The 14,477-nt window shown below is 34.7% G+C and overlaps 1 protein-coding gene across 7 annotated transcripts in view; it reads right to left on the bottom strand.

The window, feature by feature from the left end:
* Positions 1–14,477, bottom strand: part of VRK1 (VRK serine/threonine kinase 1) — a 49,295-nt gene that overhangs the window by 17,083 nt on the left and 17,735 nt on the right. For 6 of the 7 annotated variants that reach the window (XR_012056490.1, XM_041716881.2, XM_030274947.4 and 3 more), the window contains 8 exons: positions 10,839–10,997; positions 9,322–9,377; positions 5,089–5,158; positions 4,624–4,711; positions 3,096–3,204; positions 2,863–2,955; positions 1,729–1,861; positions 423–543 (listed from right to left, as the gene is read on the bottom strand). Coding sequence is in view for 6 of the 7 variants with exons in the window: in XM_072930387.1 (XP_072786488.1) it covers positions 423–543; positions 1,729–1,861; positions 2,863–2,955; positions 3,096–3,204; positions 4,624–4,711; positions 5,089–5,158; positions 9,322–9,377; positions 10,839–10,997 (829 nt within the window). In the remaining variant the exon portion in view is untranslated. The remainder of the gene's footprint in view (positions 1–422; positions 544–1,728; positions 1,862–2,862; positions 2,956–3,095; positions 3,205–4,623; positions 4,712–5,088; positions 5,159–9,321; positions 9,378–10,838; positions 10,998–14,477) is intronic. The other variant, XM_072930386.1, reaches the window with a different exon arrangement.

The following is a 14,477-nucleotide window of genomic DNA, read 5'->3' as shown; positions in this document are numbered from 1 at the left end:
TAACAGTAGTGCTCTTGCTGGAGTGATGCTCAAAGACATTTAATACTCCCCTTTAACCTTCATTTCTGCCACATGTATGAGAGCATGGTGTTAAAGGGACTCACACTCCAAATGTCTCTTCCTGTAAAGCATGACTGGTGGCTACCTGCATCCTGCTAAGAGTGCTTTTGGCTTCACCATGGCAATTCTAAAGTGCCAATACCGCAGTGGAAAAATAAACATCTCACACACGCAAAAGAAGCCAGCAGAACAGTACAAGTGAAGTTTAATTACATGTCAAGGATACATGAGACACAAAAGGAAAATGGGAGATATACAAAACAAGAGCTACTCACCAAAAGGAAACATACTCAAAGTACAAAGCATTTCTAGAGAAAGACATTTTCATTTTCAAAAGAGAATGAAAACAAATACTTTCTCACCTTATTTTTGAGTCTCTGACAAAATTTGGATCTTTCAAATTATCTTCCCATGGTAGATGGCCACTAAGCCAATGAATCATACAGTAACCCAAGATCTCCAGATCACCACGTCTTGATGGTGCTAAATATATATGCACATATAAAAAAACCAACCATAACTTTAGTTAATAAAGTACACACAGTTTAACCACAGTAAAAATTTATAAATTTGTTAAGACAATGCTAACACTACTGTATCTGTTACTTATGTCTTTATTTTAGCATGAAAACTAGGAAGGAAAAAACAATGTTTCTTTATCTAGAAGGATCACTTCATTTTCAAGCCCTTTATCAACTTCTCCTATTCAAAGACATGACATGCTGCAGTCATCCCAATTTGGGAAGCTTTTTAAGTACTCAGGTTGTGGAAAAAAATAGAACAAGTTAGTGAAGTGATTGACTTTCAGTTCAAAATAGTTTTTACTTCCCTTTGTCTATAAAAAGGTAAAAGTGCTGAAACCCCCATCTCCCCCAAAAATATTCTATAATGCTGAATTTTTTTATGTGGCCTGAAAACTGAACAATGACATCAGAACCCAAAGCCTTCACAAAAAAAACCCCAGCTAGAAATAAGCAACAACAAAAAAAAAACCACCAAAACAATTCACATATGCAGGGACCCCAGACTACACTAGAAATATAAATTGGCAGATCAAGGTGTCTTCGGTTATGTTCAGCTTTAAGTATCCTCAAGTACACAATCATTTTCAACAACTGTTATTTTTGCACAAAACACTCCTATGCTAATAAAGCAAAATTTAAGAAGTAAATGAAGTTGAGATTCACTATTAATCCTCAATGATTAATCAGACATAAACCTGTCCTTTACATATTCAACCTTTTCTCACTTGTTTTTTGATGTTCAGTGATTATAGGGATAATTAATCAAATTACATTTTTTGAGTAAAATAAAAAATATTTTCACATTGATAGCAGCAGCAACTATTTTTCTCCTAAAACCAGGACCTATTTTTCTATCAAGATCTCACAAGCACTATTCCATTTCTACTTGGTTAATAAAAAGCAATATGCTGAATCTCTTATCTTTATAAATTAAGGAGCTCTTAAAGTTAAATTAAAAATAAAATTAATAAAAGTTATTAAATAGAAAAAATAAAAATGCCAGCATAGCCCATAAAAAACAAAAAAACCACCGTTTTTTTAGAATCAGAAACCTGGTTTGTTTATTTGCTGCACTGAGTTTTGTAAAGTCTTTTATTTTAAAAAAGGATATGCAAATGCCTATTGCAGAGTTTTACATCCTTACCCACACCCTTGTGTGCATCAATACTGGTATATTCAATAGTTCCATCATGGCACCTTTTAGGATCTTCCTTATATACTTTGTGAACTCCGTCAGGACAGTATCGGTAGGCAAGTCCATAATCCACCAAGTACACCTAATAATTTCCACAAAGCATTCCAAGGTTAAAGAATCGTAAGTACAAAAAACACACAATTAATAAATGCAAATCCCAATCGTTCTCACAACTTCTTTGATAGTATTAAGAATTGCAAGTTGTTCAACTGTGAATGATTCTCAGTACTTTATTAATCTTAACACATGATTTGAAAACAACGTGTCAGTTAGGTTTCATTGTTTTCCACAAAGCAGTCTGATCTGGAAGTCATTTCTTGCTGCTACAGAGGGCAAGTACAGTACAATAGTTATTACCAGTAAACTGAGATTTGAAAAAAAAAAAAAAACCCAAGTAACAAGCAAAAAAAAGAAGTAATGTCCATAGAGTTATTAACACATTCACTGTGCTACCCTCTTTAAAGTCAGTTGACCCATTTGAACAATACTGTATACTACTACTTCTCAATAACAACAGCTACTTTAAGAGAACTGAAATAACTTACTATTTTACATCTTTCACAAGCTAAAATATTTGAGCAAGAACAAATCCATAATTTGAAACTCTAATATGCATTATTTGAATAGTAAAGAGAGTTAAAAATGCAGAAAAATGAAAGACTTCCATAAATCAAGTGGAACAATCAACACTTTAAAGACCAATTTTTCCAAGTAACAGAACACTTATCTGATGGATTTCTTGAACAAAGCAAAGAGGAAACAATGCAGGCAGGCAAACATAATTTACCAGTGTGCTACATAATTTTAGGCTTCCACCTGCAAATACCTATTTGTGAGTCAATTTTTTTTTAATCTCGAGAATTTCTCTAGAATAATATTTAGACGAAATAGTCAATTGATAACTGTCCAGCAAAATGCATTAAAAATCACAGAATATTTACTAGATATAAATGTCAAGCAGAAATAATGTTACCATATGCATTCTTTAAAATGAGCTTCTGCTAGATTTCACAGGTTCAAAACACTTTCATTGTTGTCAAATAGAAGGTTTAAAACATGAGGAGTAAACTGCATTATAAATACCTGATTAGGGTTCTTGTAACTCAGAAGGAGGTTTGAGGCCTTGATGTCTCCATGCACATATTCATGCTCATGGACATATTCCAGAATATCAAGCTAACAAAACAAAATTCATGTAAATGCAATACCCAGGTCTGCCCACCAGAGGACCTGGACTCGGCACAAAAGTGGGACTGAATGAGACATTTACACAGGGAAGCCAGATTGAGAAAACAAAATGTATTTTTTAAACTTACTATTCTCAGGCCTAATTGTAGTACAGTTTTATGAGAAAATTGCTTTGCATTCTCTTCAAACATCTTCTGGAGATCTCTGCCAAATCGGTCCATTATCATAAATCGATAGCTAAATTCAAGGAGGGGAAAAAAATCAAAGCCAAAAAACCAGCAAAGTTACTGAGGCATACTTAGGGAAAATATTTTATTTGCATATTAACTGTACTAATTAGTGACTGAATACATCTCTCTCAAAAGAAACTGTGGGAATACTTGAAATACAGTGTTTTTTTAACACTATACATCAATTCTTACCTTTTTCACATCAGCAGCTCAAATGTTCATCCATCAAAAGAATTGCTCTATACTGTAGTTATGCAACAAAATAACAAGTACTCACAGAAAAAAGGATCCCTATTGTAACTCACTATAGGCAAAACCAAGCGTCATCTACTTACAAAAATACATTTCTTAGATTTTATAAATGGCTAAGTAATTTAACGTGTTCACTTACAATGCTCCTTTACTAAAATCTATTGCAAACTTTTTTTGACCTACTGTTAACAACAAAAACCTCTCACTTGCCAGAGGTGTTCTGATTTTCATTGCTATAGCCAAACTGGTTCTAGAACCATGAGAGTTCATAGCAGGTATATTAAAGAAATTCATGCATTAAACACTGAATGCAAAGTCACTTTTATTTGCAGGATAAAAAAATGCTATGTTTACCTTTGCTATCAAAATGAATTTTGTTTTTATAATTAGGTTATTTTTACTGTTGGGAATCTATTGAAACACCAATATTTCTGACACACTAAGACATCCACAGTGACTGCTCTATGCAGTGAGCCACACTAAGAAGCCTGACCTACTGTAAGCTGCCTGAGAACTGCTAAAATTCCTCTGCAGCACAGCTGTTTAGAGAATAGCCACTAGGAAACAAGGATTATTACATAAGCAAGCATTAGCATCAAAGACCAAGTAACAAAAACCTTTCCTGGCATGGAACGAAAAAAACTATCCCTACACTTAAAACAAATTTAACATGAGACTAGCAATTATTCCAGCTCGCAGATTAAGCCAGAAAAAGCTCCATCCCTACAGAAAATAGAAGAGATTTGAAAGTGCACCAAGTCCTTAATATTTGTGAGTGAAAATACACTTTAAGTGCACACAACAAGAAAAACTCGAGTCATATTATTCCAGGACTTGAACATTAGAAATTGACTTTGTTTTAATTACAATATAAAAAGCTTCTAAACCACATATAAATAAATAGCATCATTGTTTTACAGCAACGTTCACAACAAATGAAATCTCAATTATAAAGACTGTAACAAACACAAATAGGAGTAACAAACAGAATACAAACAAAATGTATCTATTTATACAGCCCCTAAACACACCTTTGCCATGCACATGAAAATTAGCAGAGGTTAACAACATGAAGATAAGCAGAAAATACACCTTGTAAAGTAACTTAAGCTAAAAGAGATAATGTTTGTGGATGAAATAAATTCCAGTATATGTCAACAAAAGATATATTCACCTTTTTCCATTCCTTTCATGCAAGCCAGAACCCCAATATCTTGGTACACCTAAATATTTCAGTTTATGGGACTTAGTCCACTTCTGAACTGAAAATACAAATAAAGTTAAGTTCATGAATCTTCATGAGTAGAGACTTCTATAAAAAAGTAGTTACAGTTTCTGCATACCTGTGAGCTGCTTATTTCATAGAAATGTATATACAAAGTATACAGGAAAGTTAATCACATCTCCATTGTAAGGAAAGATGCGACTCAAGTTTAAATGTAAACAATACTAACAACAACAAAGAACTTCTTACCAAAACCCTCTAATTTACTGTATATGTGAATTCAATTTCAATAATTTATAAATTATTTTGAAAATTACCTGAAGAGATTCTCAAAGTTCAACCTTACTTTACTTCTACAGGCTCTATTTTCATAAATGGTTTAGGTCATTAAAAACATTTTAATAGACTGCTTACTTTCATCTGGCTTAGCAGCTCGCATGTAGAACTTTAACTCAGTAAAAAGAGGTCCATTCTGGCTGGGTTCCTTTAAGACAATTTAAAATTCATTAAAAACTGCTGTGTTAATGCCTAATAATTATTAAAAGCTGAACCATTTGCCCTATAAAAACATACCCTCCCTCAAATGCTCTACCTGATGCTGATAAACTCACTAGAATATCTTATTATAAAAGAAATTTAGCTCTAAAAGCTATTTTTATTGTAAATGGCTTGACATTAAGGGTATCAAAAAACACTATGCCACAGCAAAAGAGTAAAAAATGAGAAATTAACTGAAATGTATAGAAATATTAACAATTATTGGCAGAAGTTTAGCAGAAAACATTAAACATGTTATCTCAGATTCTCCAGATTAAAGCTGGATTGCATCAGTTGTAGTAGCTTTTAGTGATTTTAAAATAACACCTGAAATGATTAAATGAAAAAATCTTAACAAAAGTTAAATTTGTATTGAACATAGGGCATTTTGCTCCCTTCATACATTAGTTGACCAAAATAAAAATAACAGAGGATTTCCAAATTTCTCTGAATTATAAGAACTACACCTATTTCCATTTCAGAAATACCTTGCATTTAGTACATTTCAGTTCCATTTCCAAGAACCATAGAAATACATGGTTCCATGGTAATGCTTCCATGGTAATACATGTAACCATGTATTACAAGAAAAGTTCAAGAGAGAAATTCCTATGAAAACACCAAAGATTTGAAATACTGTAAGAACAGCATTTGGGCAAGTATCTTGATTCTACATTTCCAGAACATGGAAATGGTAAAGAAAAAGGTTTAAAAAAAAATTATCTCAATTCTTGTAATTTTTGAGTAACTGATTTTGAGATGAGCTTAAGCAATTTATTTTTGTCTAGTTACTCATATCTATCCAAATTAATTCTCTCTCTGTGAAAATACCCATTTTGGAGTATCCTACACTTAATAAAAAAACATATGGAATTACTGGCAAAGAAACTCAAGAATAATGCAATCACATGACAATAGATACACACCAATCTTAAATGGGTTTAATTTTAACTTTTAAACGCAGATGCAGTGATCCAGCAAGTTGCTAGAGAGTAGCACTGAGCTAAGGGAGGCTCGCTCCTGTCCAGTCTCAGTGGAGCAATGCAGAGCCCTGACCACGGGCTCGGAGGCTCAGGGACACACTGGGAGCAGATCCCCCAGCCTGGGCACCACCCCTAGGCCTGGACGCCCGATTACAAAGCTGCTGCCTGTCTCCACCTCACTTTCTCCAGCAGCACTGCCCTGATAAACAGGGGAGCCAAGACAGCTTTCTGGCCTCTCCTTGTGAGGAGGAACCAGAAAATACCCAAAACCAAAGACCAGACAGTTTGTGTGATCAACACAAGCAAACTTTGGTTTTTGCACATTTACTTACACAGTTAGTTTATTCATCCACAACGAACAGCAAATTAGCAAAACAGAGATTATATATGCAGAGGAGAAGGTTTAAATAGATTAATTCTTCTATTGCAGTTACCTCAAACACACATTACTTGACCTATTCACTTGATCCTGTGTAGCATTATCTATCAATACCCTAATATATTAGAATATGAATTCTCATATATGCTTTTCATTTAATTTACATAGATTTCAACAATGTTGTTTGCCTACTAAAATACAGCAAAAAAAAAAAAGAAGAGTAGGTGTTAAAAATTCTTACAGTATTTATCCATAAATAAATTATTCCAAAAAAATTTATGGCTCAGTGCTGAAAATGTACATCTTTCTCTGGTAAGAAAACAAAAAATCTACTATCTTTTCATACTTGGAGAATGGATAAATGATTTAACCATAAACCAGATTTTTATGTTGACTATGAAGGTGTTTTCCCACAATACATTAATTCTACTAACAGATAAATAAATGCATATTTGATGCTAAAAAAAGCTTACACAGCATCCAATATTTGCCATAATAGTCAAGAAGGAGTGCAAACATGAATTTCTACAGCTTTATGCCCAGGATCATTCTAAATACATTACTTATAAAACTGAAATTCAAGTCTTATTCAAAAAGATAATATAATGAAAGATTATAGAGTACATGTCAAGACCGAACAAACTTCAAGTAGTGTTTTAAGAATTCTGATCCTTTTCAGTCAGCAATGTAATGAAGTGTAATTAAACCCTGCATCCACTCCTGACATCTGAAAGGTCCACACGTTAAAAAGCATTTCTTTTCTTAATAAAAACTGTGATTCATTTCATACTGCTCAGACATCAATACTATGAGGATATGTCAAAGACTAAGCCAATTTCCATCCTGTTTTAATAGCTTAATTTGAAGAACGTTACTATAGAAGCACATATTTTGTTAAACACTAATAATTGTTCAAAGCTGTTAACCACTTTGCTTCAGCTGATGGAAAAACTAGAATCCACCCAGGCATCAGAAAATGAGCTCTTATCTGTAGTTTTGTTATACCATACTGTAGAGGCATAATATGTTATGGGTCATTTGTGAGGCTAACACAAAGACTAGGGCTACTCTTTATTGCCATAAAGAAAAAATTATGAAAGAAAAATTAAAAGTGAATAGTCATCTGGGATATTAGCAATGGAGGTATATACAAAATGCTGCAACAAAGTCAATCTAGCACAGGAGCAACCCAAAAGTTGGGACGACTCTTATAGTAACAGCCCAAAGTGGAGAGAAGAAGATGGATGGGTTTCAAACTCATGAAAAGAGGGTGATAGCAATTACACACAGCATAAACAATGCATATCTGATGGTTTTCCCAGCAAGTCAAACTGGATTCTTTCAGGGAAGTTAAATGGCACTCTGCTTCCAGATCAGTCCAAACTCAGCAGGAGCCAGTAATTAGAAGCCACTGCTGTTATCTGCCTCTAAAACAGAAGCACAATGGATATCCCCACCCTTAAGAGGACAGGCTGGCCACCACACAACTGCAGGCTGGGGCTCCTGGTCTGTCTGGAATTCCTGCCCACAAACACCAAAGGCAGCAGCAGCAGATTGATGTTGAAAGTGTGGCAGTCTGACATTTGCTTAGCAAGCACTGCTTTTTTCAGCAAGGGAAAACGTTTCGGAGGGAGGGTCACCACAAACTGTACCTTGGGGTGTCTGACAGTATCAAAACCAGTATTCTAGAATCTCCCCTTAGTCAGCAGATGTAAATACCAAGATTAAAGGCACATACTAAACAAAATGTATTTTACTCTAATTTAACCTAACCTTATAGTTTCAGGAACAAATATTAAAAGAACTAACATATGCACAAAGTGGTTGGCTACTGCAGCAAGGTATTTCAGAATCATCATACAGCTTAATAAATAAAATGTTAAAACAGTGCATTTCTGAACTGCACTGGAAAACTAATCTTTTACACTGTACAATTTTCTGGTATTTACTTTTATTGCAGGAACAGAATTGCCACCAAGAAAATGAAGGGCCTGGATCTACTATGACTATTCCCATATTCCCTTGTTTTTTTACTAAGACTTTGTAAGATCTTACCATATCTATACACAATACTCTGGCAAAATTTAAGAAAAAAATACTTATATGCCTTAGGAAAAGACATAGTCAAATCCAAGTGAATAACATTTTTTTGACTAACACCTTAAGAAAATTTCAAGTAATAAGAATTTGATTATTTGCTACAATGGGCTAAAAATAAACTATCAACAGTGCTTTTTTTCTCTCTAATCATTAGGTTAAAAAATATGTCAATGTTATTTTAGTTCAACAGAAATTAGAACACATATGTGGTTTATGAAAAAACATTTAAAGAACTTTGAGGAGACCTCAGGAGTTAAAGTTTTGCTGTTTCTAGTCACGAGCCATCTGTCAGTTTATCAACATCCAGTGGTGAGCAACAGTTCACAGAGACTCACTGCTGAATCACAGAAATTCTCCAAAAGCTAGACAGATTTCATTGATGTGGTGATATCTGTGTTGTTTATAGGAAGCAAATGAAACAGAATCTGATCCATTTCATGGATCCTTTTCAACTCCACTGATGTGCCATTAGGATGCTCCTCATACATAGGAGTCACAATTCTCAGTAGCATTGCTCTGTATCCCCACACTTTAATTTTACACAGCACTTTGCAATTGCATTATTTTCAGAATATGTTTTAAATTACACATTCTATTCTAAAACAAGTATTTTCAAATTGTGAAGTAGAGATTCAAATGCTCTCTTACCACTTTTGCAACATAAGGGGCATCACTGCCAACCGACTTTGAAGAATTAACATCAGCTGTTAAAAAGGAAGCTTTTATTAGTAGTAGGAGAGGAAACTGTCACAGCATACACTCACTTGTTATGCAGGATTGACAAACATACAACAAAGTAACTAGGTGCTGACATGAACATAGAGCACTACCTTAGCCTTTGGTAAGAGAATCACTCTATACATGAAGGCTACTGAATACAGATATTGCATTCTTGCATACTCCTTTCTTTTTGAAGAGTACAGACAGTTTATTAAAGGAAGGCTTTTTTTTATCCAGTAACTTTTTCCTATCCAACAGTGTTTCTTTTGCTTTCTAGGACTATTATAAACATACACATTTGTGAACATAAAGAAGAAAAAAAATCCATGCTGCCATGTCACGTATCCAAAAGTGACCTTCTGTTGCTACTAAGTTGTTGGTATTTGTGACAGAAGATACAGATATGAACTAGGCAAGTACAAAGTGCAGGAACAGTCAGGGTCACAGCTTTGTACAAATGATGGGGAAGCAAAGAGCAAACTTTGGCTTGAACAAAGCAGGAATTCGAGTGAGTTGGAACTCCAGTAAATTTAGTAGCTCACTGAGTGAGGCTGAGTAAGAAGTTGAAAGCTTCTTTGGCAAAAAGCCACCCACTGGTCCTGTTTTTTCTCCTTAACCCACTTATGCTGCAGTCTGTTCATTTTAAAAGCAGGACAGATTTTTTTCCTGTTTTCCAACTCAGTATGAATTCAGCACAACCTTTTCCCCAAGATGAGGAAGACTATATTATAATGATCACATTAACTTTTATCCCTTCAGAATTGTTTGAAAAATGACTAGGTGCAATGAAGCAGGAAAGTCTCAAGACCTCTCTTATCTGTTCATCTGTCCAAGAATGTGTCTCTGAAAGAGATACTAAGTATGGAAGACAATTTCACTTTAGGAAGTTTTTCTTGTAACAGAATTGCAAAACAAGACCTGAACTGAGGCCCTAAACTGTGAAGTTCAACACCTTGCTTTTAGCATTGGTTACATTAAAAAAAGTATATGGCATGCCAAAAGTTCACGAGGCAATGAAAAAATAAAAGCAATACCAAAGTCAAAAATCCAAGTACTGGCTGATCAGTAGCCTCCAGATAATATGCACTGACAGCTTCAGTTCAGAATTCATAATTATAAAGACAATCATGCAAAACTCCAGACTTTCAGCCAGATGAAAATTCAAATTGAAATAAATACTAAACTTTCCTTTCCATGGCTAAAATGTAATGAAGATTTTGATTTTAAAAAAAGAATGAACTATCACTAGAAACTCATAAAACTAGTGCTTCAAGTGACCATTTGTCTATTTCTGTCATTCTTTTCGAACACCATTAAGGTTCTAGTAGAAAAGATCACGTGAAGACACTTCATATTTCTAACTTAGGGTCAGCTTTTCATTGTTTTGAATAGGGATAAACATCTATTCTCCATTTTAAAGAATCATCAAAGATAGCTACACTTACCAAGGTATAGGCGTCCAAAGCCTCCCTGCCCTACAGGGACACCTAATTTCCATTCTTTTCTTGATGTATCTGCTAGAACCTCCCCCAGACCAAACAATTCAGCAAGTTTCGTTTTTGCAGGTGCTCTTTTTCCAGCCGTTTTCTTATTTGGCATTTTCCCTAGAGAAAGTGAAGGGAAGGAAAAATTTTTTTTAAAAATAGGTTACATTTTGATCCAACTTATTTTACATAGAAACCTGTTAGAAATACAAAAAATAATGGGTTGTTTAAGACCTAATTTGTTACTACAAAGATACTTGAAAAGAAATGCAGTAAGCAGTTTCATCGGCATGAATTAAATGCGAGAAACAACTAATTTTTTCAGGCATCACAAAAAAATTTGACAGCAAAAATCTTCACAAGAGAAACTTATTACAAGACCTTGTATAATACATGCTAAAAGATCTCAGAATCTATCACATTCTACCAATCTCAAAAAATCACGGGTCTAAACTTAGAAAAAAGTAAATTCATGAAATAAAGCCCATCAGTTTTCCTAGAGTTAAACTTGCATATTGAAAAACTGCAAGTCTTCAGTGGTAATAGGAGGAGTTCCTCTCAGCTCTAAAAAACCACATACTACAGAGATCAGTAATGAGAATCAGTACCGTGACTGAACTGTGTATTGAAATTGCTGTATTTTGCCAAGTGTAACTTACCAATTGTATTGTTTTCAGTATATTTTCTATCACTCTCCAAAATCAGAAATCTCACACAGCATCAAGTATCTTCAAAGAAGTAAATTTATATTTATATATTAAACATTACATCCTTTGTACATGGAACATCTAAAAGAACCTAGTCAGAGAGTAATGGACTCTGGCAGCCAGCAGTCTCCAGACAACCACAGTCACTCAATACACGCATAAATATAGAAAAGAAGGTGCATAATTCCAGGCCAAAGTTCTTCTTTTTTAGGGTCCTTGTTAATTTGAGAAGAAACTTTGTGTCATGGAACCACATCTGAATACATTACTTATATCTAAACAAGAACCTCCAACAAAACACTTCTATGAAATACTCACATCACAGGAAGATATTAGTATTTATCAATACCTACATTTTACAAGCTTTATCATTATCACAAAACAAGATGTTTTAATTCTGTGTTACTTTTCCATACCACTTCTATACAGTAACATTCTTCCCTACTATCAAGACACACCTTACACATAAATTTTCAGACTAGCTTTATCCACATTATTATCCACAGCATCTTCAAGAAACTCCTCTCTACATCCCTTTGTCTTTCTTTTTCTTTTTTTAATCTTCAAGGTGATACATAGCTTACTGTCTTGGAGGAAGATCCTTCCTCCAGATTTTCTACAGGAGAAAAATGAGACTTTCAAGCACCAAAGACAATTCCAGCCAGCTCAGATAAGACAAAACCAATGAGAATGCAATGGTGTCAAAGTGTCAGAAGGAACAGAGCAGTAGAAAAGCCTATATGTTGATATCACTTACAAGAGCAGGCCAGAAAGATCACTGCAGACCTTTAAGCAGCTTCACAGGACATCTAAATCCGGAAATGGATTAAAACAAAGGGCAGACTGAAACTATTAGAAGTGTTAATGAAATACACCAGAAGTCTAGAGCCCCAAAGCTGACTCAGATAAGGCAAGAAAGTGTGAAAATCAGCAGCATTGCCCAGTGACTCAGAAATGGGACAAGATCACACACACTGCCATCTAAAGGATACCGAAACATATCCAAAATAAGCATACTTGTACTCAAGTTAAGAAACAATTTATTGTCAATACAAGAACTATGCAGAGGACTTGAAGAACCTCCCCTCCTTGACCTCTGAGTTATTACAAATAATTCAGGCAAGAGTTGGACAAATGCACTTAAGTGCTTGAATGCTGGACAGATTGTTGCCCACAAAAGAAAAATTTGTAGCCTCTCTTACAATAAGGCTAGTATGCCTGTGAAACAAACCTATTGATACACTGCGCATCTTTGACATTCATACTGAGACTCTCGATAGCAGCCTTGCTTGAAAAGGAATTAAATTTACTTAAAATAGCTCCTCAAGAGTATCAAAGGAAGAGCTGATGCTTCCCTCTTCCTCCACACCCCCGCTTATTTTGTTTAACATGGTCAATAATTGTATGCCTGAAGGTATTTATTTAAAAAAAAAATTGTTAATGACAACTTCCCTTTATCCATAAAAGCAAAAATTCAAAATGGACATAAGTCTGAACGTCCCCAGCTGGGAACCCTGCCCTTAACAAATACACTAGATACACATACATGGTTTCTTGGCTGTCTGTATTCATACCCATCTGTTAACATGGCACTGTGCCTACTTACAAGTTGGTCAAACTATCAGTAGGCCATAGGTGCCAAACACTGATCGCTTGCAATGGGCAGCATGCACAATACTAAGCACTCAATCTCTTGCAAAAAAGCTGTTAGCCAAGGAAATATTTAAGCAATGGCTGCACATGCTTTCACATTTATTTGGATAAATCCATTCAAATATCTTCTACTGATTGACACCAAAGACACCTGGACACCGCAGAAATTTTCTACATGAAAAGACAGAACTAGAAAAAAAAACTCGATAAAAAAATTTAAAAAGGCAATTAAAATTACTACAAATTCTATCATTCTATACGCTTTTCAAATCATAATACAGCAAACACAAGGGGTTTGTCAGAAAACTTTTTCATCAACAAACATGACATAGAGCTGTCTACTGTACACTGCAGACTGGAATAAAGCCATCTACTTCTCCCTAAAATCACTTTTAAAAATTCACCACCACCATCCCTCCAAAAAGAAAAAAAAAATCTTAAACTTTCCTCTCAAGACTTCTTTTCATCAACAAAGGAAGTATTTTCCATCCACAGGTATTGTGAAGTTTAATTCATTAGTTCCTGCAATCATGCTAAAGTCCTTGGAAACAGTGCCATGGATGTCAAGTACTGTACTATCATTCAAGTGTCAGACCTGACCCTACTTAGCTAAGGTGCCTGACAAGAACAATATTCAAGGCACATGATTGTAAACAGCAGCAGTTTATGTCGCTAAAATGTGCTCAAAACAAAGATTTTCCTACTAAAAAGTATGAATAACAGAAGTCTATTTGTCTAAACTCTCTCCAGAAGCCTCTCAGTACTACAAAGGCTTCTTCCTAATAAAACATCTTGGAAGAAACAGAATACACTGTACTTGAGATAGCACTACACATGCAAAATTGTCCGCATATCAGTGGTGTTATCTTTACAAATGTTGCCTGCTACGATTGCTACTTAAGCAATACTTGAACTCTTCGAATAAATATGAATAGCCACTTCTCAAGTCTTGTTGCCATTCATTATAGACAAAACTCTGAAAGAAACTTTATTTTGAAGGAATTTCTGCTGTGTGTCAAGTCAAACTGGTTGCTTCCTCATCCTCCTCTTTTATTCTCTGGCAACTGTAATTTTTACAGTTGTTTATCTTAGTAGGACATATTTTCATTAACCCAGAGAAGGCATGCTGGCGACCTGTGCTCCCAGATGAGCAGGTAGTTCCAGCAAGACCTGAAATCTATGCATCATTAAAACTGGTCATTAGTCAAAGCAAGAAATCCACGTCTGCCTAAAAAAAAAA

The sequence above is a fragment of the Taeniopygia guttata genome, chromosome 5 (genome assembly GCF_048771995.1).
Source record: "Taeniopygia guttata chromosome 5, bTaeGut7.mat, whole genome shotgun sequence".
Classification (NCBI taxonomy): domain Eukaryota; kingdom Metazoa; phylum Chordata; class Aves; order Passeriformes; family Estrildidae; genus Taeniopygia; species Taeniopygia guttata.
The sequence above is the reverse complement of the archived record's forward strand: the minus strand, read 5'-3'. Positions and strand labels throughout refer to the sequence as shown.